Source organism: Chionomys nivalis, chromosome 17 (genome assembly GCF_950005125.1).
Source record: "Chionomys nivalis chromosome 17, mChiNiv1.1, whole genome shotgun sequence".
NCBI classification, from domain to species: Eukaryota; Metazoa; Chordata; class Mammalia; order Rodentia; family Cricetidae; genus Chionomys; species Chionomys nivalis.
Genome location: NC_080102.1, coordinates 57,789,432 through 57,815,509, shown reverse-complemented (window position 1 = coordinate 57,815,509; position 26,078 = coordinate 57,789,432). Strand labels below are relative to the sequence as shown.

At 42.8% G+C, this 26,078-nt stretch overlaps 1 protein-coding gene across 3 annotated transcripts in view; it reads right to left on the bottom strand.

Annotated features, from left to right (window-relative positions):
- Tfcp2 (transcription factor CP2) overlaps window positions 1–17,068 on the bottom strand; it is a 43,676-nt gene extending 26,608 nt beyond the window's left edge. For 2 of the 3 annotated variants that reach the window (XM_057791869.1, XM_057791870.1), the window contains exons 1-3: window positions 16,438–17,068; window positions 1,231–1,382; window positions 274–350 (exon numbers count right to left, since the gene is read on the bottom strand). In XM_057791869.1, coding sequence (XP_057647852.1) covers window positions 274–350; window positions 1,231–1,382; window positions 16,438–16,559 — 351 coding nt within the window. In that variant the 5' untranslated portion in view covers window positions 16,560–17,068. Of the gene's footprint in view, window positions 1–273; window positions 351–1,230; window positions 1,383–16,437 lie in introns of those variants that run through there. The other variant, XM_057791871.1, reaches the window with a different exon arrangement.
- Window positions 17,069–26,078: the final 9,010 nt, after the last annotated feature.

Here is a 26,078-nt window from a genome sequence, read left to right as displayed (position 1 = left end):
CTCAGGCCATCAACTGTGGCAGCCAAAAGATACCAAGCCCTGCCCGCAAGGATCCAAAAGAATATGAAACAGACAAAAAGAAACAACAGCTATGCATTGTGGGGCATTCCTGGAATTACGCTCTGCTAAGCTGGGGCAGGGTTCAGAATTCGAGTCAGTGTAGGATATATATATATAATGGCACTTTGCCAAAAAACAAAACACAAAAGCAAAGGTAAAACTAAAAGGATCAGTAAAAGGCTAATACACAGAAAAACAGGCTGCTTATTTTACCTTCACCAACTTGCCATTGATTTCTGGAAGTTCTCCAAGTTTTCTATTGTCTAGCATTCGGATTTCATAAGACTGTCCTAGAAGAAAATTAATTATAAATTACACCAATCACAATTCACTTATCTAGACCCAGAAAGAAACACTGTTGAATAGACACGATAATACTACTAGTACTGACTAGCAGTGAGGCACTGTGCTAAGCACTTCTAAATCCTATTACACCTAACAGACACAGTGTTCTAAGTTACTGTCAATCCCACCTGTACAGATAAGGAAAGTAAAACAGAAAGTCAAAGCAACCTGCCCGAGGCCACGTGGACACTGGTGGACAGCAGAGCTGGGTAGAAGAATATCCACGGGGGTAACTGATGTGGGAGGGTCTTCTGTTTTGTGTTGATTTCATTGGTTAATAAAGAAACTGCCTTGGCCATTTGATAGGCCAGCCCTTAGGTGGGTGGAGTAGACAGAACAGAATGCTGGTAGGAAGAGAGAAGTGAGGCAATCGCCATGCCTCTCCTCTCTGGGTCAGATGCCATGGAGCCAGCCGCCAGGTCAGACATGCTGAATCTTTCCCGGTAAGCTAGCCCCTCGTGGTGCTACAAAGATTATTAGAAATGGGTTAGTCAAGATATGAAAGTTAGCCAAGTGGAGGCTAGAAATAATGGGCCAAGGAGTGTTTAGAAGAATACAATTTGTGTGTTGTTATTTCGGGTATAAAGCTAACCATGCGGGAGCCGGGCGGGACAAAAAGCAGGCCTGCTCGCCTCCTCACTATAGGTAACTGAGGATCATGAACTGGAAGTGGTCAGAAGACAAAAGGAGCCAGGGACACATCGTCTCACATGGCGCTAGTGTGACAGGCCACATTACACAGCTCTAACCACTGTCATGTAAGCATCTATAGTCACAATCAAAGCCCAGTGGTCTCTAGTGCACAAGAAACGAGAGAGACCTGACCTTGATTGAGGTAGGTCAGGGTCTCATCGTGGAGCTTCACTGCTGGAGAGGTGGCGGCGCAAAGAACATACTGGAACGGCAGGATTTCGTTCTCAGTGTCAGGAGGCAGACTGGACTCTTCTTGCTTAAAAATGGGCAGTGCAAGGACATCGCTGAAATAAAACAAATGCCTGCTATTAGTATCTGATAGCAGTGCAAAAGCAGATACATAATTTTAAAAAAATTAACTGCAAAAATCTTTAAAAGCCATAAACACTATTCACTCAGTGAAACCTCATCCAAACTGCCAAATAGATTACTGTGTCACCCCCACACACACAAAGTATGCAACTAGTGACAGTATTCTCTGCTAATGTGTACATGTCAAGACTGTGTTAAAGGACTCACAGACAGAAACTGAAAATAACATCCAGGGTTCCAAAATGTAAATCTAGGACATTTGGGGCAGTGGTTTAGCAATGGCTATGTGTTTGGTCCTTGGTGTGGTAACACTGAGACAGCAGAATTGGGGAAATGAAACAAATACAAGGTTAAGGGGCTGCACATGCACTGAGAGAGAAGTAAAGTCCCGTGGAGCAGTTCCTGACAGCATGGTATTTCACAAGGGGCCTCCTCTAGCTCCCCTTTAGGTGCACTTCTCTCACTAGACATAGCCACATAACCTGTAAGCCCAGTCTTAGGGCAGTATCACTTGTTCTCACCCTATGATGCCGGAAACAGAGCCAAGCAGGCCAGCCCTCTGCTGGCGAATCCCACAACAGTGTACAAGTACAGCTCTTTCTTTACTCGTTATCCAGCACTGGGTACGGTGAAAGCATCACTGGGCGATGCACGTGTGATGGAGGTGGGTCTTGTATTAATCTGTTGCTTTCATTGGTTAATTAATAAAGAAACTGCCTAGGCCCATTTGATAGGCCAACCCTTAGGTGGGTGGAGTAAACAGAACAGAATGCTGGGAGAAAGAAGCCGAGTCAGTGAGTCGCCATGATTCTCCCATTCCAGACAGACACAGGTTAAGATCTTTCCTGGTAAGCCAGCTCATGGTACTACTACACAAAATACTAAAAATGGGTTAGATCAATATGTAAGAGCTAGCCAATAAGAGGCTAGAGCTAATGGGCCAAGCAGTGTTTAAAAGAATACAGTTTCCATGTAATTATTTCAGATAAAGCTAGCCGTGTGGGCGGCCGGGTGCCAGGAATGTAGCCCCGCCGCTCCCACTTCAACATCAAAATGACTCTGAGATACCATCTTTCACGCCCATGTTCCCAAATATTGTTTATAAATGTTCTTTTACATTTAAAGGGGGATATGATATAGATATGAATAATTTACATTGGTGTGGATTTAAAGGTCAATTTTGTTATATGTATATGCATATTTCTAATCTTGAGTAAGATATTGTGATTGTATAGCTCATTTAAAAATGTAATGTATATAGGTTGTTAATGGATAATCATAGATAATTGTCAAGCTTTTAGTCATGTTAGTTAGATTTTCTAGATGTGCATAGATATATTTCAGCTAGATAAGCATTCTTCATATCTTTCAAAGACTGCAGAATATGGCATTTAATGTTTTAATAACTTAGGGCTTTTCATGACAATGAGATACGCCTGCTCCTGGCAGCACCAATCTACTTCAAGAGGAAGATGGGCACTAAAGAGGCTCCTTAAGGAGTTTGATAGCCATTTGGGCAAGAAACTGCTCTTGCCTGGACTGTTACATAAACTGGACACAGAGAACCCTCAGAGAGAGGACTACTGAACTTTCCTAAAGGTGAGATGGTCTTTCGGGGTTCCTGACTCATGAAAGAGTCTGCGAGACATTCTGCAGGACACAGCAGATAGTGACTAAACTGTCTTTAAAATTTCCTGCTTGATGAAAATGTCTGCTGGATACTATGGGCCTGAAGGCTGAAGATGGTTGCCCCAACAGTACAAAAAAACTTTGGGTGACTGTCCAAGCAATGAGATGTCTCTGTCATTTCTAGAGTTTTGGATCTCTTGTTTGCTTAGGTAATATTATATCCTTCTGGAGTCTTTGATGGAGTTGAAAAATGGTTAGTTATAATTATAGTTTTCCTTAGTTATAATAAAAGATAAAATAGATATAAATATTATAACTGTAATTCTTGCTTGATAACTGTTTTGCTATATGTAATCTTACTATGTTAAAGTGAAAGCCTTTCTTTTTTGTTTAAACAGAAAAAGGGGAAATGATGGAGATGGGTCTTGTATTAATCTGTTGCTTTCATTGGTTAATTAATAAAGAAACTGCCTAGGCCCATTTGATAGGCCAACCCTTAGGTGGGTGGAGTAAACAGAACAGAATGCTGGGAGAAAGAAGCCGAGTCAGTGAGTCGCCATGATTCTCCCATTCCAGACAGACGCAGGTTAAGATCTTTCCTGGTAAGCCAGCTCGTCATACTACACAAAATATTAAAAATGATCAATATGTAAGAGCTAGCCAATAAGAAGCTGGAACTAATGGGCCAGGCAGTGATTAAAAGAATACAGTTTCCGTGTAATTATTTTGGGTAAAGCCATGCGGCCGGGGACGCAGCCCCGCTGCTTTTATTACAACACACGTGCTCTCAAAGAGCAACTACAATTCTATAAACACGTAAGCTGATCTACTGCACGGTCTTAAACAGTTTCTTTCCACCTCTTTCCCCTCCCCTTTCTTTTTGGTTCTTCAAGATAGTCCTGACTATCTTAGAACTCACTCTGTAGACCAGGTTGGCCTGGAACTCACAGAGATCCACCTGCCTCTGTCTCCCAAGTGCTGGGATTAAAGGCGTGCACACTACCACAGCCTGGCTTTGCTTTGTTTTTTATTTTATGTGTTTTGACTACATGTATGTCTGTGCATCGCTTGCACGTTTGGTGTCTGTGGAGGTTAGAAGAGGGTGTACGGTCCCCTAAAACTGGAGTTACAGATGGTTACGAGCAGCCATGTGCATGCTGAGAATCAAACTGTTCTGGAAGACTCTGAACTACTGAGCCATCTCTCCAGCTCCCTAATGTTTTGTTTTTGTTTTATTTTAAAAAACAACAAGAAATCAAAAAACAAAACAAAACAAAAAAACAGGCTGGCCTGGAACTCCCTATGTCAACAAGGATGACCTTGAATTCCTGATACTATTATCTTTACTTATCAAGCCCTCGGTTTTTATGGGTGTGCAACCTACACCAGCTAAAACAATGTTTATAAATCCTTAAAAGTCACAATGCCTATGCCTATAATCTCTGCTATCAGGATGCTGAGGCAGGACTGTAGTTCAATCTCACAACAAAACAAAAATATATCAGAAATACCTTAGAAACCATAAAATAATAAAATAGATTTACGTAAGTAGTAAAAACATTCTTTTACAAGCTTTAACCATAGATGTTGTGGGTATTATTCAAAATCTCTTTTTAAATTTATTTATTTTTATTTCATGTGCATTGCTGTTTTGCCTGCATGTATGTGTGTGTGAGGGTGTCAGATCCTCTGAAACCAGAGTTACAGACAGTTGTTAGCTGCCATGTGGGTGCAGAGACTCAAACCCATGTTCTCTGGAAGAGCAGCCATTACTCAGAATCAGAGAAATACTCTTGTTCCCTGGAGACTACTTCAAATCACAGGAGTATGGAGTCTTCTAGAAAAGAACTCTGTCACAATTCTCAAGACCAGCTACAACACTGTAGAAAACAGCGATTGGGCTCTGGGAGATCTCATGGTGACAGATAAGTCAGCTCTGCTGCTTTCTATGAAGGATTATAGAAAATTACCAGGAATCAGGATTTTGACATAGCAACAGCTCAGCCCTCATTAACACACACTGGCATTTTCCTTCTCAAAGCTCAGGGCCTTGGCAGGCTAACATACAGCAACAGGTCGTGGTTCACAGTGTGTGGCACCCCACTTAAGTCTCCATGATAAACAAAGATCTGTCATTTAAGGTTGAGATTCTAACGTTTTCAAAGCAGTACAACTACCCCAAATATGTCTATATTCACACACACATACACACATGTGCACACACAGTGCACACTAGGGTGGGAGGACAACTTTCTGGGTCTGTTCTCTCCACCCATCATGTGGTTTCTGGGACAGAACTCAGGCTCTCAGACTTAGCAGTGAGCGCCTGTATCTACTGAGCAAGTCTACCAGTCCTTCATCAGAGACTGAACAATCTAGAATTACTTATGTTTTCCTTCCTTCCTTCCTTCCTTCCTTCCTTCCTTCCTTCCTTCCTTCCTTCCTTCCTTCCTTCCTTCCTCCCTCCCTCCCTCCCTCCCTCCCTCCCTCCCTCCCTCCCTCCTCCCTTTTTTTTGAGACAGGGTTTCACTGTGTAGCCCTAGCTGTCCCGGAACTAGCGAGGCTGGCTTTGAACTCACAGAGATTCACACCTGCCTCTGCCTCCCAAGTGCTGGGATTAAAGGCATGTGCCACCACTGCCTGGCCTTTTTTTTTTTTTTTTTTTTTTTTTTAGTTAAACCACTTTATTAGAGAACAGGATACAGAACCCTGCCATTTTCGTGGGTGAAATGGCAGCAGCCTCCAGATCCTGTGGAAGCTGAGCCCGAGAGCAGCACATGCACTGGTGAACGAGGAGGAGATACTACATTTCTTTACTGCTGGAGCAAAAGAGCATTTGTTCCACAGTCCTAGAGATGGAGACTACACATCCCTGGTCAACACAATCCAAGGTCCCTACTTATTTTTCCTTTTTAAATTTTATTTATTTATGTATTTTAGGTTTCTTTTTTAAAGATTTATTTATTATGTATACACACACCAGAAGAGGGCACCAGATCTCATTACAGATGGTTGTAAGCCACAATGTGGTTGCTGGAAATTGAACTCGGGACCTCTGAAAGAGCAGCCAGTGCTCTTAACCGCTGAGCCATCTCTCCAGCCCTGTGTATTTTGTTTTTTAGGTATGAGTGCTCTGTCTGCATGTATGCCTGCAGGCCAGAAGAGGGCATCAGATCTCATTACAGATGGTTGTGAGCCACCATGTGGGTGCTGGGAATTGAACTCAGAAGCTCTGAAAGAGCAGTCAGTCTCTTAAACAAAATGCATTTAAAATAAAACCAATTTGGAAGTATAAAAGCCAGTAAATTGGCTAGTTTTGTGTTCATTTGACACAAGCTAGAGTCATCAGAGGGGAGGGAACCTCAACTGACAAAAAGCCTCCAGAAGATGGAGCTATAGGCAAGCCTCTAAGGCATTTTCTTGATTAGAGATTGATGGGAGGGGCCCAGTTGAGGTGGGCAGGGCCACTCCTGGGCTAGGGGTCCTGTTCTATGTGAAAGCAGGCGGAGCAAGCCATGGGGAGCAAGCCATTGGGAGCAAGCCAGTAAGCAGTACCCCTCCATGGTCTCTGCATCAGCTCCTGCCTCCAGGTTCCCGCCATGCTTATTTCTGTAAGCCTCACTTAGAATGGAATTCTACAGGTACACATTATCTGAGACAAAGAAAACAGAGGGAGGTTAAAACCAGACTCAGCACTCACTAATCAACTGTGAGATGGATCTGCACAACACACAAAAAGGGAAACTTTCTTGAAGCAATGGTACGTAAAGTGTATAGAATATGCATTAACACACACTCAGAAGGAGCTGAAGCTGAAACATGATGTCAGACTTACTCTGATATAGTTACTAATATGAAGGAGACAGGAGGGCTCTCCATTCCTGTTCTTCTATGTTTGTTACAAAAACTTTTTTTTTTTTTTTGAGTTTTTCAAGATAGGGCTTTTCTCTTTTCTGTGTAACAGCCCTGGCTGTCCTTGAACTAGTTTTGTAGACCAGGCTGGCATTAAACTCACAGAGATCTGCCTGCCTGTGCATCTTATGTGCTGGGATTAAAGGCATATGATACCATGCCCAGCTAAAACTACTCTTTAGAGAGGGAAAATGCATGTATTTTATTAAAAATATATAGTTTGTTTTATAGCATTAACTTGTTCTTTTAAAAGAAGGCAGGCATGGGGGCTCACATCTATAATCCCAACACTCAGCAGATGGGACAAGAGGATCGGTTCAAAGACAGACTTAACTACACAGCAAGTGTGAAGTTGGCTTCAGCTACCTAAGACCTTGTCTCAGAAAACTGTTATAGTATATTCTGAGATGGCTATGTGTTTTATTTCTTTAACTAGAATAAGCAATTTAAAAATATATTGTGTCCTATCTTCTCTGTGTGTGTGCACGCACACATGTATGTGTACATGCATGTGTGTGCCCATGTGTGTGTGAATGTAAAACTTAGTATCTTCCATTATGTGTTTATTCATCACACATGTGTTGGGAGCAAAAAAATTCTATAGAGCTTAGCTGCTATCTTAATGAATAACAAAAATATTCCTAAAACACAGTGGCTTAAGAAATAATTTATGACTTCTTATGAATTTGTGAGTTAGCTGGATTAATGATCTGTTTCATGAGTGTCAGCTAAAGCTGCAATCATCTGGGCCCTACACTAGAGCATCCAGGATGGCAAACTCACAAACTGGTTCTGGGCTTTGTCGGGATACTTGGGTGGCTGGACCTCTCCTGTAGTCTCAAGTTCTCTCTGTTCATGGAAATATATGGTTGCTCCAAGAATATCATCAAACTTCTCCCTGGCAGTTCAGGGTTCCCCACAATGCAGGAGAAGTGAATTTTCCTTAGGGATGAGCTCCTATACCAGACCTAGTGTACTACTTTCTGCAGCTCACATGCCCATATTCAGTGTGGAAGGAGGATCTGAGAGGGGCTAATATGAGAAAAGCAGCAAGATTTTGTCCATGTTTTAAGGCAGGGTCTCAAAGACTCCAGGTTGGCCTCAAGCTAGCTGGGTAGGTGAGGACGACCTTAAATTCCTACCTCTACCTCCCAAGTGCTAATTTTACAGGTGTGCATGTATTAACTGTGCAGGAGGCAATGCTGTGTTACAATGCCATGTGGCATAAACTTACATAGGTGCTCTTAGTAGGTGTGAATGTCCTGGTGGTCTACAGCTTCCCGAGTGTTATCGTCCATGCGTGGACGGTCAAACGGGCACCACTGACTGTTAACATGTGCTCACAGTGCCTTGTGTGGAGTGGTTTGAATGAGAATGGCTATAGGTTCACATGTCTGTATACCCGGTCCCCGGCTGGAGGAGTGTTCAGGAAAGATTAGGAGGTGTAGCTTCATTGAAGAATGTGTGTCACTGGGAGCAGGCTTCAAAAGCCCACACCATTCCCAGTTAACTCTCTCTCTGCCTCCTACTTGAACATCAAGATGTAAGCTCTCCATACCCAGACTCCCCACATCCTTCAGCAGGATTTAGCTTGAACTAACAAAGGAAGTCCACATGTCCAGATCTCATCACAGGAATAACAACACTGTGAAAGATCAAGTCAGGATCTTTTTTCCAAAACTCACTTAGACATGCTCACCAACGACAATCACCTTGATGAACTTAAAAGACTCATCATAAACCTCCTCAAATAATTTAAAGGAGATACAAAGAAACAGCTCAGGGGAAGCAAGGAGAAAGAGCTTAAGGAAACTAAATGAGGAGTGACGTAATGTGACACAAGAAACCACAAACACAGGCTGACGGCAATAACAGCGACTAGACAAGGCTGAGAGTGAGATTCAGTCGGAGACAGAGACACAGAAGAGAACTAGAGCTGACATGAGGATGGAACTGAAAATCCCAAGAGCCCAACTAGAAAACTCAAATGAAAGCTTTATAACCAGAATAAATCAAGCAAAAGACAGAGTATTAGGTCTCAGAGATAAAAGAGAGGTTCTAAACCAAATACGCAAGAACAACAGCAAAAACAAGCAAACAAACAAAAAAGCATAGGAAAGAAATGTACAAGAAACGTGGGATCATGTAAAAAACAAAACAAGACAAACAAAAAACCAAAACAATACCTTTGAATCACAGGCAAAGACGGGGAGAAGAATCCCAAGTCAATGGCATAGACAAAATTTTCAATAAGATCATACAAGAAAACTTCCTCAAACCAAAGAAAGATACATCCATATGACAAGAAGCATAACATATCATATCATATCATAGAAAAAAAGCATATCATAGTTAAAACACTGAGTATACATAATAAAGGCAGTGTATTAAAACCACAAGAGAAGAAATGCAAGTCACATATAAAGGAAAATTTATTAGAATAACAGGAGGGTTCTCAACAGAAACTTTGAAAGCCAGCAGAACCTAGAACAATGCATCCCAAGTACTAAAAAAGACAATGATGGTCATCCTAGAATATATACCCAGCAAAACTATCTACATATCTGAAGGAGAAAAACTTTCCATGATACAAACAGCCCAAAAAGACAAACTTAAATAAAACATTATTTCAAGCTGAAGGAAGGAACAGCACAGCAAAGGGAACACAAAACCCTAATGATTAAAACACAAAGTACCACTGAGAACACAACACCAAAAACTGACAATACAATGACCAACGAACATACATATTTTAATAACAACCTTAAATATCAATGGTCTCCATTCCCCAATCAAAAGACACAAACTGACTGAATGGGTCAAGAAACAAATTCCATCTATATGCTGCCAACAACAAGAACCACATTTTAGTTTTAAAGGTAGATATTACCTTAGACTAAAAAGGATGGGCAGAAGTACTCTAATCAATGGGACCAGGATGCAAGCAGGTGTTGCTCTTATATGACAAAAAAAGACTTCAACTTAAAACTAATCAAGAGAGTAAAAGGGACACTTCATTCCAATCAAGGGGCAGTTAATCAAAAAGACATTACTATCCTAAACACATGTGCACCAAACCCTGGTGCACTTAATCTCATTAAAAATGTTCTAGCGGATTTAAAAACACAGATTAACATCAATCATTAATAACAGTTGATTTCAACACTCCACTTTCTCCAATAGACAGGTCATTTGGATGAAAAAAGAAGAAACATCAGAAACAACTCACATCAGACATCAGACGAAGATAACATCCACCTACAGAACAACTATCCAAACACTAAAGAACACAAGAGTACATAGACTCAGCAGCACATCAGACGAAGATAACATCCATCTACAGAACAGCTATCCAAACACTAAAGAACACAAGCGCACATATACTCAAAAGCACATGGAAGATTTTCTAAAATAAACCACATCCCGGGATAAAAGACAAATCTTCCCAAATTCAAAAAGACTGAAGCCATTCCCTGTATCCTATCTGACCATAATGCAATAAAACTTAAAATTGGCAGCAATAAATAAATAATAAAACCGTCTGGTAATTACGCAAATTCATGGAGATTAAATAACTCACTACAAAATTATAAGTGGGTCAAAGAAGAAGTCAAGAAAGAAAGAAAGTTCCTGGTACTAAAATGAAGATGAAAACAGAACACAGATCCCTGAAGGCAGTCCTGCATGAGAAATCACAGCTCTACATGCCTCCATTAAAAAACCAGAAAAATCACAAATAAATAGCTTAATAAAGCATTTTTAAAAACTGGAAAAAAACAAGAGCAAAATAAATCCAAATCCTGTTGGTGGCAAGAAATAGTATCAAAGCAGAAACCAACAAAACAGAAACAAAGGAAAACAATACAAAGAATCAACAAATCTTAGAGCAGTTTCTTTTAGAAGATAAACAAAATTGGTAGACACTTGGTCCAACTGCACAAAAAAAGAGAGAGAGAGAGAGAGAGAGAGGACCCAAAATTAACAGTCATAAACGAAGAGGGAAACATTACAATAGATATCAAAGAAATCCAGAATACTATGCAAGAGTATTTTTAAAACTTGTACTCCATTGAGCAGGAAAACCGAAAATAAATCGATTTCTAGATTCCCCCCAAACCACCAAAATGAAACCAAGAAGCAACAACCTAAAGAGGCCCATAACAAACAAGGAGGCTGAAATAATACTAAGAACCTTTCAGCTAAAAAGAAAATTCAGAGTAAGATGGACACATAGTAGAATTCTATTAGATAGTAAAGATTTGCAGCCAGTCCTTCCTATCTATTAACAAAGAGAGGGGAGAAGACAGAAGGAGCACTCTCAAGACACCTTCTGCTTCCATCTTGTCTTAAATCAGGGAAAGACAACAGAAAAGAAGAAGGCTATAGGCAAATATCCTTGATGAATACAGACTCAAAAATACACAATAAAATACTTCCAAACAGCACACACATATACCAAAAAGATTATACGCCATAACCAAGTAGGTGCTGTACCTGAAATGCAGGGATGGTTCAACAGAAGTCAATAAATGCAGTAAACCACATTTATAGACCTAAAGACAAAAATCACATGATCATTTCAATAGATGCAGAAAACACCTTTTACAAAACCTAGCAAACCTTGATGATAAAAGTCCTAGAGAATGTAGGGCTAGAGGAAACATACTTCAACACAATAAAAGTTATATACAAGGAGCCCACAGCCAACATCATCTTAAATCAGTGGTTCTTCTTTTTGAATTTTGTTTTTTTTTTAAATTTTATTTTATGGATATTTATTGAGCTCTACATTTTTCTCTGCTCCCCTCCCTGCCTCTCCCCTCCCCCTTTCAACACCGCCCCAAGGTCCCCATGCTCCCAATTTACTCAGGAGATCTTGTTTTATACTTTCTATTCCCGTGTAGATTAGATCTATGTAAGTCTTAGTGTCTGCATTGTTGTCTAAGTTCTCTGGGATTGTGGTTTGTAGGCTGGCTTTCTTTGCTTTATGTTTAAAAACCACCTATGAGTGAGTACATGTGATAATTGTCTTTCTGTGTCTGGGTTACCTCACTCAAAATGATGTTTTCTAGTTCCATCCGTTTTTCTACAAAATTCATTTTTTCTTATCTATTCTTCGATCAAGGGGCATTTGGGTTGTTTCCAGGTTCTAGCTATGACAAACAAAGCTGCTATGAACATAGTTGAGTACGGGTCTTTGTGGAATGATTTGAGCATCCTTTGGATATATACCCAAAAGTGGTATTACTGGGTCTTAAGGAAAGTTGTCTCCTAATTTTCTGAGAAATCGCCACACTGACATCCAAAGGGGTTTGTACCAGCTTGCATTCCCACCAGCAATGCAGAAGTGTTCCCTTTTCCCCACAATCTCTCCAGCATAAGTTGTCATCAGTGTCATCTTGGCCATTCTTACAGGTATAAGATGGAATCTCAGAGTTGTTCTGATTTGCATTTCTCTGATAACTAAGGATGTTGAGCATTTCCTTAAGTGTCTTTCAGCCATTTTAGATTCATCTGTTGAGAGTTCTCTGTTTAGTTCTGAACTCCATTTTTATTGGATTATGTGATCTTTTGGTGTCCAATTTCTTGAGTTCTTTGTGTATTTTGGAGATCAGACCTCTGTCTGATGTGGGGTTAGTGAAGATATTTTCCCCTTCTGTAGGCTGTCATTTTGTCTTGTTGACCATGTCTTTTGCTTTACAGAAGCTTTTCAAGTTTCAGGTCCCATTTATTAATTGTTTCTCTCAGTGTCTGTGCTGCTGGGGTTATATTTAGGAAGTGGTCTCCTGTGTCAATGCATTCAAGTGTACTTCCCACTTTCTCTTCCATAAGGTTCAGTGTGGCTGGCTTTATGTTGAAATCTTTGATCCGTTTGGACTTGAGTTTTGTGCATAGTGATAGATATGGGTCTATTTTCATTCTTCTACATGTTGATATTCAGTTATGCCAGCACCACTTGTTAAATATGCTTTCTTTTTTCCATTTCATATTTTTTGCTTCTTTATCAAAGATCAGGTGTTTGAAGATGTGTAGATTGATATCCGGGTCTTCCATTCGGTTCCATTGGTCCTCTTGTCTGTTTTTATGCCAATACCAGGCTGTTTTCAGTACTGCTGCTGCTCTGTAGTAGAGTTTGAAGTCAGGGATTGTGATGCCTCCAGAAGTTCTTCTACTGCACAGGATTGTTTTGGCTATCCTGGGTTTCTTACTTTTCCAAATGAAGTTGAGTACGGTTCTTTTGAGGTCTTTGAAGAATTTTGCTGGGATTTTGATGGCCAGTGGTTCTTAACCTACTTAATGCTGCAAACCTTTAATACAGTTCCTCATGTTATAGTGACCCCAACCATAAAATTATTTCATTACTACTTTATAACTGTAATTTTTCTACTATTGTGAATTATAATGCAAATATCTAATATGCAACTCCAAGGGGATCTCGACCCACAGGCAGAGAACCACTGTCCTAAATGGAGAAAAGTTTGGAGCAATCCCACTGAAGTCAGGAGCAAGATAGATAAACAATATTCTCATTCTTTTTGAACACTGTGTTGAAGGTTGAACAGTAAGACAAGTGAAGGAATTAAAGGATACAAATAGGGAAATAAGTAGTCAACTATCCCTATTTGCAGGTAATATGATGCTATTATACATTAGAGATCCCCAAAACTCTACTAGAACTTCTAGAAACAATAAACAAATTCAGGAATGTGTCAGGATGCAGAATCAACTTACAATCAATGGCTTTTCAATACACCAACAATAAACATACAGAGAAGGAGGTCATGGACATATTCCCATTCACAACAGCCTCAAAGAAAATAAATATCTAGGAATAAACCTAAGCAAGACATGAAAGACCTCAACAATGAAAACTTTAAACCTCTGAAGAGAGAGATAAAGACACCAAAGATAGAATGACATCCCATGTTCATGAACTGGTAGAATCAACACTGTGAAAACGACCATTCTACCAAAAGCTATGTACAGAGTCGATGCAACCCCAATGAAAATCCCCATCTCATTCTTCACAGAAATAGAAAAACAAAATAAAACAACAACAACAAAAAATTCATATGGAACCACAGAAGGCTCCCAATAGCCGAAACAATCCTGAACAAAAAGAAGAATGCTGAAGGGATTACAGATCCAGTCTTAAGATACATCACAGAGCCATAGCAATAAAACAATAGAGCACTGGCACAAAGACAGATATGGAGACCAGTGGAACAAAACTGTAGACCCAAACATAAGCAAACATATAACATCAGCTACTGTGTTAGACAATGGTGCCAAAAACACGCTGGAGAAAGGAAAAGCATTTCCAACAAATGGTGCTGAGAACTCTGGTTGTCCACAAGCAGAAGAATGAATTATACCTGTACCTATCACCTTCCACGAAATCTCATTCCAACTGGATCAAAAACCTACAAATGAAACACGGAAACTGCTGGAATAAAGCAAATCATATGCCTGTATTCCTAACCCTACATGACACAGGTGTGTGCAAGGACTTCCTGAGAAGGACCCAAGTGCCTACGAATCAAGGACAATGGAAATGGACTTCATGAAACTAAGAAGCTTCTGCCCAGTGAAACAATCAACTGGGACTCAGTGTAAGAACGCTGCCTGCTCTTCCAAAAAACACGGGTTCAACTGCCAGCGCCCACATGGTGGCTCACAATCACCTGCAACTCCAGTTCCAGGGGATCCCACACCTTCTTTCCATGAAGAAAACATTGGACACCAACCTCCGGCCTCCACATGCATTTACACAGGCACGCTAGTTAGTGAGCCCCAGTGACCGGGCTAGGGAGTGCGCTGGAGCAGCTGGGCCTGGCTCTCTCATGTGCTGGGGATCCAAACACAGATGTTTCTGTGCAGCAAGCACATGCTTGTAAAGCAGAGTCCCCTGGGCATCTCCCCAGCCCTGAAAAGGGGTTTCAGACAGAAGTATGGTCCTAAAGATTTTTCCAAAGCAGAAATAGAAAAAAAGGTCAGAACAAAACCAAGTTTAAGTACATTTCAGAAAGTCTGGTTAACTTATATATTTTTTAAAAAAGGTAAACCTTAATGATGGTGTGTGTGCGCACTACACCTATATTGTATTGGCTGTATTGCTATGTGGTCCGATGACCCAATACCGTCTATTCCAGATTTCCATTAAATATCTCCACAAGTGCCATGGCGCACACACACACACACACACACACACACACACAAATCAATGGGGGGCACATTCCAACACAAGTAACTATATTTGGTGTGAAGACTATCAACATAGAAATAATATTTATTTATATAAAAAGAATGTTATCAACATAGAAATAACATTCCTTTTACATAGAAAAAATGTTAAAATAGTGAACCATGTTTAAGACCTATGCCTACATTATCTTCAAATATAGCCTTTCTTCTTTCCCAGATGTTTTCTAGGAATACAAAACAAGACTAAATTTTTGTTCACAGAAAAACATCTTAACTTCTCCTGCAGCCTTTGAGACCTAGAGTAATCCCATGCATGATCCATGATCTGTTAGGTTAGCGATCCTGCTAAGTATAACTCAGGCACCACCAAAACCACTACATATAGTCACAGTAAAGACAGATCTGAACCCCAATCTCAGGTGTGTCTTCCTTGAGCACCTTTCTTTTCTTTAGTCCCCATGGTTAAATGGATGTTTAAAAACATTTTAATAAACTCCAAATCTGCTTCATAGTAGCTTATCCTGAAATTCTCTTTCTGTGGCAACAATTTCTAAGGGGGAGAAAACTCCAGCTGCTCCAGCAGTGTGGGGCACTGTCCCCACCACATCTTCCCTGACAATTAGCTCAATACATAGGCGTCTAGAAATATCTAGAAGTTATCTTTGCTACATTTTTTTGAGACAGGATCTCATGTAGCCCATGACAACTTTGCTATGTTGCCGAGGATAGCCCTGAACTCCTGATTCCCCTGCCTCTACCCCCTGATAATTCATGTAGTTCTAATGACTTTGTCACTGTTTAAAAACTTCTCAGCTCAAGTTTCCAAAGACAGAAACCCTGGAAGAGAAGCCTTAAAACAAGTTTGTCATAAAAGACGGCTATGTGTCGACGTCTTACCCGAGTTAACTTAACCCCAGTTTCCAACTCTCCAATTGCCTGGACACCCCTCACGTGTTCAATGTAACCCTTTCCTCACATGAATCAGGCATACCATACCACATACACATACAAGGCCAGTGCCAGATCTCCCACCCCAAGGCCCTGCAGAGCTGACTCTTCCCACCCCAAGGCCCTGCAGAGCTGACACCTCCCACCCCAAGACCCTGCAGAGCTGACACTTCGCACAGTCTTTCTCTAGTTCTCACTCACCACTCAAGTCACAAGGGAAAAAGGTCTCCCCACCCCGCTACAAGCAGTTTTTTAAACTCTACGCCCGCCTTCCCCACGTTCACGATCCTGCCTGTTATTGAGAAGGTAAGGTGCGAGGAAGCTATCACTCACCTCATGCTGTACGCACCAGCGCCCAGCTCCTGGCCAATGCCGGACAGGCTGGCATCAAAGTCCTGCACCAGCCCCGACTCAATCACCTCGTCCGCCAGCGGCAGCTTCAGAGCCCAGGCCATAACGGCTCCTTCCTCGCCCTGTACAAAGGCACGGAGCGTAATTCTACCAGGCAGGGAACCTACAAACAAGCTCCCTCGCGCAGCACACCAGAACCCCGGGTGCCCCGATGGCCAGGATCCCTCTCGTTCGGCTCTCGGGAGCGCGAGGCGCCTGGGTCTCAACTACGCCGAACTTGCCCGAATGCGGCTAAGTCCTCCGGGCCCCTCGGCGCCCTCCACACAGCCTCTAAGCCGAGGCGCGCAGCACGCCAGTCGCCCTGGCCTCCCCCTCCGCCCCCTGCCGCGGAGAGCGCCTCCCTCCAGGGGGGCCGCACTTTCCCTTCAAGCCTCGTTTCCGGTCAGCAGATCACTTCCGGTCACCGGTTCTCCCGTGCTCCGTCCTCAGAAGAAAGCCCAGGTTTCTGCAGAGCGCTCCCCACGCCCTCGGGAGCGCCTCCGAGCGCCCGGAAACCTGGACGGGAAAAGTTCGGCGTAGACTCTAAGCGCTAACCCGTCCCAGCGCCAACCAATCATGGCGCCCTCTGCCGCCCGAAGGTGACGTCACGTTGTCGCGCACCAGTGAAGAGGCGGAGTCTGGCTTGGCTTCCGCAGCGGTGATAGGCTATCGAAGCTAATGGTCCCCGCCCCCGAGGCGGTGGGCGGCCGCCTTGCCCAGGTGTGGACGGCGTGGCACATTCTAGAGTGGGATTCTAGAGTGGGGTTCTGGTCGCGCTGCCTGGGAGTCTGGCGATCTGAGAGCTGTCGGTCTGGCCGTACCCCGCCCGCCTCCTTCCCTGGAGGGACATTGTGTCCCTGGTGCTGTCTCAAACTCTCCTCACTTTCCGCCCCGTATCTTCACCCTTCTCCTAATGCATTCGAGCAGGAGACAGGGAAACTGTTGGGGTGTTTGTTGATGCTTTGAGACTTGGTCTCTGCGTAGTTTTGACTGGCCTGGAAGTCAGACATTCGCAACCTCTGCCTACCGTGCCCCGCTTTTTTAAAAGTTATGACGAAGGAGTTTTGGGGAAAGATCTGCAGAGCAAAGTCAGGCCTGGTGTCTTTATTTATAGCTCGATAACCAGAATAGTCTCACAGAGATTGAATTTACTTAATTGTAAATAAATAAACCGTAGCCAGGCATGGTGGCTTATGCCTTTGATCCTAGTATTCCCGAGACAGGCAAGTTAATCTGATTTCCAGGTAAGCCAGGGCTACATAGTGAAGACCCTGGAGCAGGGGGATGAAATGGTACCAGCTCCACCTTGCTCTTTTAGGGATTAAGAAATTATGGCCATTTTTATTAATCATTGGCTATATACCTGTATGCTATGAACAGTATTACTTTACTAAAATTCCTCAAGACGGGCTTGTAATTAGAACGCTAATAGGGTATGGTGGGGCGCTCCTATAACCCTGGCACTCAGTGGACTGAGACAGGAGGATCAACACAAGTTCAAGCCAGGCTAGCCTACATAGCAAGTTCCAGGACAACCAGGTCTACCTAGTGTCTTAAAGCAAACTCTACAGGTAAATGGAACAGACTTTATCCATCAGAAAACGGATGGAGGGCTTAAATTAGCAGCTCTAAACTGTCACGATAAAGTGGACTCTCATTGGAAGACTGCTATACATGTAAATGCCCTTCATTATTGTAGTTCATCTCAATATTTTTACAATCTGCTTTGACTTTTATTTTTGTAGAAACCTACTTGTCCCAAGAGATGTCTACTCCTAAAAGTTCGGGGAAATTTAGTGTGGTGGCCTACACCTTTAATCCCAGAATTGAGGAGGCAAATCAGGGGAATAGGAGTTTGAGGCCAGCCTGGTCTACAAGGGCTACTAGACCCTGTGTTTAAAAAAAGTAGATAAAAAGCCAAGCCTAGTAGCACATGCCTGTAGTCTCAGCACTTGAGAAAATGAGGCATAAGGATCGCAAGTACTTGCAAGGCCAGTCTGAGCTATATAGGAGGCTGGTGGCCAGCCTGCACTATAGAGTGAGACCCTGTCAGAAAGAAAGAAAGGAAGGAAAGAAGGAAGGAAGGGAGGGAGGGAGGGAGGGAGGGAGGGAAGGAGGGAGGGGCTGGAGAGATGGCTAAGAGGTTAAGAGAGAAACTGCTTGAACCGAACCCTTATGTGAGTACAGCGCAAGCCCGAGAGTGGTCCCGTTCTGCTGGCTTCTGTTGTTCCCATGCACATATGCCCCCCCCCCCATGGTTAAAAATAAAGTCTTCAGGGAGCATGGAGTCTCTTCCAAAGACCCAGGTTCAATCTCCAGCACCCATATGACTGCCTGCAACTGTTCCAAGAGATCCAACATCCCTTCTGGCCTCTGAGGGCACCACCAGGAACACACAAAGTACACAGACATGCATGCAGGCAAAACATCCACACACATAAAACAAATTTTTAAAAAAATAAAAAAATGTTTGAAAGGAAGCAGGTATTGACCCTTGTTCTTCATCCACTCCATGGTTGAGAACTTATGCTCTATCCCTGGGACCTAGGATCCACCAATGAAATGGTTTTCCAGTGCAAGAATACCTTGGCAATTGGGAGCCAAGGAAAACCACAGAGTCACACCACTCAACAAACCTCACACAAGAGATTTATTGGGGGAGAAACACAGAATGGTGGCCGCCCCTGAGAGGCTGGGAGGACTTTTGTGGGGTCCATGGAGCATGTGCAGTGAACTGGTGGAAAAGCACAGCATGGCTAAAGTATTGCTTGGCCTTTGATCCTGAGTGATGGGTGTGGGGATTTCCAAGTCTCGGGTTTGGGGACAGGCAGGGAGCAGGGTGATTTTTCACTGGTCTGTTACCCTACATTCCACACTTTGTGTTTATTATTGATAACTGATAAGGGGTCAGGAAAGAGGGCAAAGTTATCATTAGACTACTTCCTGTTGTGTGGCAGCATCGAAGTCCTCGAGACAAGCTTGATCTTCACTGTCAGTGTGTAATCAGGGGTGTAGGACTCTGATTCTGTAGGGCGGGGTTGATCATCCTGTAATAACAACTGTTTAAAGGGTTAGTTAGAAGATTTTTTAAATCTGTTGCTGAAGAAGTCTAGATAAGAAGTTTATAAGACAGGGAACAATTAGTAGGATTAGGAAAAGAAAGAGAAGGGGAGTTAAGAAAGCTCCATATTGGAGCATTGTGTTCCACCAGCCAGAAGCATGGAGGTGTTCAGTATAACTTTGGGGATTAGTCTGGAGTGTTGGGTCTTGTCTTTTATTTACCATGCCCTATTGGTTGACTTAGAAGCAACATTCCTCCCTGAGGAAGAAGCAAAGGCCACCCTAGAAGATCTAGTCCTTGCAGATTTTGTAGTACTATGGTGGCCAGTGAGCTTATTTGGTCCTGGAGGGTGAGGATGGTCTGAGCTATGGGTTGGAGGTCCTGAATGAAGATGTGACCCAATAAAGGTACCAATTAGGTATCACCCCTAATTTAGGAAAGAGAACAACAGGGTACAAGTCCCAGACCACCTGCAGGTATACAGCAGCAAATTTGAGTGCCATAAATGACAGAAGTGTTGTGAACATTTGGGGATATGGGCTGAATGGTAGTGCTGAGGATTAGGGTATTATTAGTCTGAAGAACCCAGTGCGCCCATAAAATGAGTACCTGGGGTGTCGACAGAAGTTTCTGTCCTGCCCAGTCCTGCAGCCCTTCAGTCCCAAATAAACACACAGAAGCTTATAATAATAATACACTGTTTGGTCTATTGTTCAGGCTTATTACTACTAGTTCTTACAAGTTAAATTAACACATAATTCTTATCTATGTTTAGCCATGCTGCTTGGTACTCAGTAAGGCATTCTCATCTTGCTTCCTCTGCATCTGGCTGGTGACTGTGTCTCTGTCTTTCCTCTTCCCAGAATTCTCCTAGTCTGGTTGACCCACCTATACTTCCTGTTTAGCTGCTGGCCAATCAGCATTTTATTAAACTAATATGAGTGACACATCTTTACAGAGTACAAGAGCATTATCCCATAGCATGCTGGGGAGTTAAAGCAGCCTGCAATACCGAAGAGACATGTGGGAAAGATGAGGGGTCGCAGGATAATTGGTTCAGAGCAGTTAATGAGCAGCGAGGTAAGAGAGTCTAATAGACTGATGGGGAAGGCACAAATGCCAGTTGTGAGTTTGACCCTGGAGCAATCTCCAAGGCAGCCGGGCAGAGTGTTATTCAGTAGCTGATATGCAGAGGTCTGAAACAAGAGATGGAGTGACCATGAGGACTGAGAGGTGGGATCAGTGTCACCCAAGATGGGAGACATTAGGGAGGCAAGAACCTTTGATGAATGAGATCACACCTTCTATTTTTCCTATACCTAGATGTTGGGATTGGATGGGGTGTATTCTCTGTGTGTTTTGACCATGCCTGTAGTACACTTATTGAACAGGTCATAATACAGTTTGCCGGTGACACCATCCTCTCATCTGATATCCCGTGGGTCTTGAATGTAGAGGTGGAAGAATCAATCCTTCCTTATGTAAAGATGAGAGGGGGAATTTGGATGTCCCAGATTTGTTTCCTGATATTTGCAAGACAAATATGGGCAGTATCCCTAAGTTTCTGGCCATTTCTTACAGTAATATTCCTTTTGGTTATAGAGAACACAGGCATGAGAGTAAGCCCCAGTGAGGGAGAGATGGATAAGGGAGTTATAGGGAACTGGACTGGCATTTGACAGCCTGATATAAAGCAATTTCTCAACATATTAGAATGGGCTGTTGGTTAGAGGTAGGGAGGGGTCTATTGAACATTAAGCACTCACATGTAAGCGCCACCCCAGACAGGTGTAAATAAGAAATAGAGGAGGAGAGGGCAAGTGGAGATAAAAGAGACTTTCAAATCATTCGTTTGTGCAGTGGCAGAAGGAGTTACCATATGAGAGAATTTGAAGATTGAACATGCAAATTTGGTCATTGGGCTGTACTGGGGTCAACCTGTTTGTAGTACCAGAGCAAGGCTTTAATGAAATCTGAATCTAGAGAGGAAGAGAGAAAGGGTTGCAGACAAAGCCCATGCAAGGGAGTTTTTATAAGCTCCAAGTGGGAGCTGAGAGGCAAGAGAAAAGCCCAGGAAGGCAGAGAGAAGCTGTGAGACTTCCAGGAGGGAGACGGGAGGTACAAGGTCACGGAGGCCTAGAAGGACTTAAGGAAGCTGCAGGACAAGCAGGCAGCTCCTAGGGGAGGAGACAAGGAAACAGGGAGGGTTCCACTAGAGGGAGAGGAGCAGGTGTCATAGTGTATAGAGAGTATCCCATGTGGTAGGGCCTAGGAAGGCACAGCAGGGAGATTCCCGTGTGTTCAGTGCTCTGGAGGGCATAGCAGGCTCCAGAAGCCAGAGAACAACACACTTACCAAGTAGACAAGAAGAGACAGATGGTCAGAGCAGGGGAAGGGAAGAAATGGATAAAGAGGAAGACTCTGGCATGTGGAATCAAACATGGTGGGTGACCAAAGGCAACAGAAACAAATGATCCATACACACTCCATACTGCAGCTTGGGTCAGATCAGAGCACGGTTCACAGCCGCTCCTTTGCTATTGAAAGGCCCAGCAAGAGCTGTTAGATGAAGCTGTTGGCCAGTAGTCTGGGCTGGGAGGGCCCAGTGAAGTTTACACAAGGGTTTGGCAATAGGTACAGGGAACTTGGGTGAGGGGCCAAGGGCGAGCAAGAAAGGAGAAAAAAGGGATCAAAAAATCTAAGAGTCAGTCCCCCCTAGGAAGGATAGAATTTTGTCCTTGGTGGTAGGAACTGCGAGTGATTAGATTAGGCATTTTCTGTCTAAGGTGATGGCCTGAGGGGTGGACAGCTGGACCTTAAAGGATGACACTCTGTATCCCCGGCCAGACAGGAAGATTAGTAGGAGTAGGTGATAATCTGACTAAGCTGTAGGGATGACTGCAGAGAAGATCGTTTGTAGCACGATTAATAAAAACCCAGCGACAGATATTGGTTTCAACCTGAAGGTCAGAAAAGAAAAACAGCAAGCTCTTACCTCTACCTCAATCCAAAATGGCAATCCTGCCTCCAGGAATCCTCAGAATAAGACTGAGCCTGAGAGCTGTCTCCTCCTGTCTTATATTGCTCTCTAGTGCTGGAATTAAAGGCATAGACCACTACCATCTGGTTTCTATGGAAAACTAGTGTGACTACTGGGATTAAAAGTGTGTGTGTGTGTCACTACTGCCTGGTCTGTGACCAAGGTCACTAATTAACTCTTTGATCTTTGGGCAAGTTTTATTTATTAAAATACAAATGAAATATTACTACATTTCTCCTTTTTGTCTAAAATGAAAAAGAAGGTTATAACTAACATAAGAAAATCTATGTACAATAAATACAATGACTATATGTAATATATACAGGCAATAAATACATCAACAATGTCTAGTCCATTTGCATTTGACAAATTCACAGAAAATACTCCATATTTATCCTATCTTGGTGAGTTCGAAGTCTTGTACCTAATTTACTTTCTATCGTAACTTGCTTTCTGCATCAGGTAAACAAGGAAAACTGTAACTATCTAGTCATCAGCTCCCTCAGAGACCCAAGAAGGAAATAATATTAACTGAGTAAGCAGGAAGGAAGTGTAAGCCAGTGACTTTCAAAAAATGTGAGAAATGACAGAAACAACTGGCTGCCTGGACAGACACCCAAAGTTCCTTCGCAATGTTGGGGCATCCATCTTCAACCTACAGGCCTAGCATATCCAACAGACTTTTCTGTGAAGCAGGATATTCTGAAGGGCTGTCTCTCCTTGTCTTTACAATGTTTGGCAATCACTCTCTCTTATGTCCTGCTTATCCAGTTTGGACAGCATACTGTCAGCAGGCAAGGCAAGAGCTTTTCTTACCCAATGGCTTACTTTTGCTACAAAGAAAGTAAACTTTATAAAAAAGTAAACTCCATGTGGAGTTTCTTCAGTGCCCATTATTTTCTCTAAAGTAGATTGTGCTGCCAGGAGCAGACATTTCTCATTGTCATAAAAAAGAGCCTATTTTATTAAAATATCTTGAATACCATATTCTGTAGATCTCTGAAGAGTTTGAAGATAACCTGTGTATCTAAAATATATCTTTGTTTGACCTTGAAAATGAAGAAGCAGGACAAACTCCATTTTGAGAAAGAACTCCATTTTAGCTGCACTTGATCCAGGACTGACCCAGCTTCAGTAAAAATCAAAACAATATTCCTTTATTTTTTAATTATAAACTGGTTGGCCTATTAGCTCAGGCTTATTTATTAACTAGCTTACAAATTAAATTAACCCATAATTCGTATCTATGATTAGCCACATGGCTTGTACCTTTTATCAGTGAGGCATTCTTATCTTGCTTCTCTGTGTCAGACTGGTGAATCCAGACTGAACCTTTCCTCTTTTCAGGATTCTCCTGGTCTGGTCAACTTGCCTATATTTCCTGCTTGGCTATGGCTAATCAATGTTTTATTTTTTTATTGATATTTATTGAGCTCTATATTTTTCTCTGCTCCCCTCCCCCTTTCAACACTCCCCCAAGGTCCCCATGCTCCCAATTTACTCAGGAGATCTTGTCTTTTTCTACTTTCTACTTCCCATGTAGATTAGCTCTATGTAAGTCTCTCTTAGAGTTCGTGTTGTTGTCTAAGTTCTGTGAGATTGTGGTTTGTGGACTGGCTTTCTTTGCTTTATGTTTAAAAACCACTTATGACTGAATGCATGTGATAATTGTCTTTCTGTGTCTGGATTACCTCACTCAAAATAATGTTTTCTAGTTCCATCCATTTGCCTGCAAAATTCAAGATGCCATATATTTTTTTTTTTGCTGTGTAGTACTCCATTGTGTAAATGTACTACATTTTTCTTATCCATTTTTCAATTGAGGGGCGTTTAGGTTGTTTCCAGGTTCTGACTATGACAAACAAAGCTGCTATGAACATAATTGAGCACATGTCCTTGTGGCACGATTGAGCATCTTTTGAATGTATACCCAAAAGTGGTATTACTGGGTCTTGAGGAAGGTTGTTTTCTAATTTTCTGAGAAATCGCCACACTGACATCCAAAGGGGTTGTAACCAGCTTGCATTCCCACCAGCAGTGCAGAAGTGTTCCCTTTTCCCCACAACCTCTCCAGCATAAGTTGTCATCAGTGTTTTTGATCTCGGGCATTCTTATAGGTGTAAGATGGAATCTCAGAGTTATTTTGATTTGCATTTCTCTGATGACTAAGGATGTTGAACATTTCCTTAAGTGTCTTTCAGTCATTTTAGATTCCTCTGTTGAGAGTTCTCTGTTTAGATCTGTACTCCATTTTTTTATTGGATTATATGATCTTTTGGTGTCCAATTTCTTGAGTTTTTTGTATATTTTGGAGATCACACCTCTGTCTGATGTAGGGTTAGTGAAGATCTTTTCCCATTCTGTAGGCTGTTGGGAACTTTGACTTAGGTTACCGGCTTTGACCTGTATCTGTAAATCCTGGTCTGGATTCCCTCCTGCAGAAGTCCCTGGGTTGGAGTTGGACCTGGAAAGGTTTTTGGTTCTGGTCTACTTCCTTGGAGGTTCCAGGCTCGGGTGTGCCCGAACCCGCAGAGGACCTGCTTACTTCCTCAGAGGTCTCAGACTCGCACTCGAACCCACAGAGGTTCCAGGTTCCTGCCTATTCCCTTTGATGTCCCAGACCAATGCCTGAACCCACAGAGGACCTGGCTCAGGCCTACTCTCTCTGAGGTCCCAGACTCTTGGCCTGGCCCCGCTGAGGTCTCTGGTTTCTGCCTCGGAGGACCCAGGTTCACTCACGCCCAGGCTGACAGAGGTCCTGGCTCTGGCCTAGTTCCTGGGAGGTCCTAGACTCTCACCAGACCCACCATGGTGTTGGCTTAGGTCTACTCCCTTGAAGGTCCTGGATTCATGTCCGGATCCTCAGCAGGCTCTGGCTCTGGCTCATTCGTTCAGTGGTTTCTCCCCTGTACCTGTTCCGGTGGAGATTGTTGATTCTGGATCTGGTCACTGGGTCAACCTTGATCCGCCCGTGTCCCGGGAGTGGGTTTGCTCCTGGCTTCTGCTCCTGGTGGAGCTTGTTCTCTCTGTGTCTTAGGTAACTGGTTCAGTCCCACTCTCGTTCTGGTGGAGGTTGCAGACTCTGAAACAGGTCGTTGGCTCAATCCTGGTTTCCCAGTGTCTCAGGATTGTGTTGGCTCCCAGGGCTGGATTTGCTTCTGGCTTCTGCTCCCAGTGGAGCTCGTTTCCTCCAACTGTCTCTGTCCTAGGAGTCTTGTTCAATTCCCCAAATAATATTTTAAGAAAAACAAGCTGTGCCTGCCACGGTTAAAGTAACCCCACCTGGTGGCCAGCCAGTGACTAGCAATAATGCTTGCTTAAGATGTTCTTGTGGGCATCTGATAATTGCTGTTTGGAAATTCTTCTAGACCCAGCCAATTAACTTGAAGGTTGCCTACCCTTACCAAATCTGTATCCAATCATGTAACACCAAGGCTGTACCACCCTGCTTAAGACTTTTTCCTGCTTTAGAGGTTCAGGGTC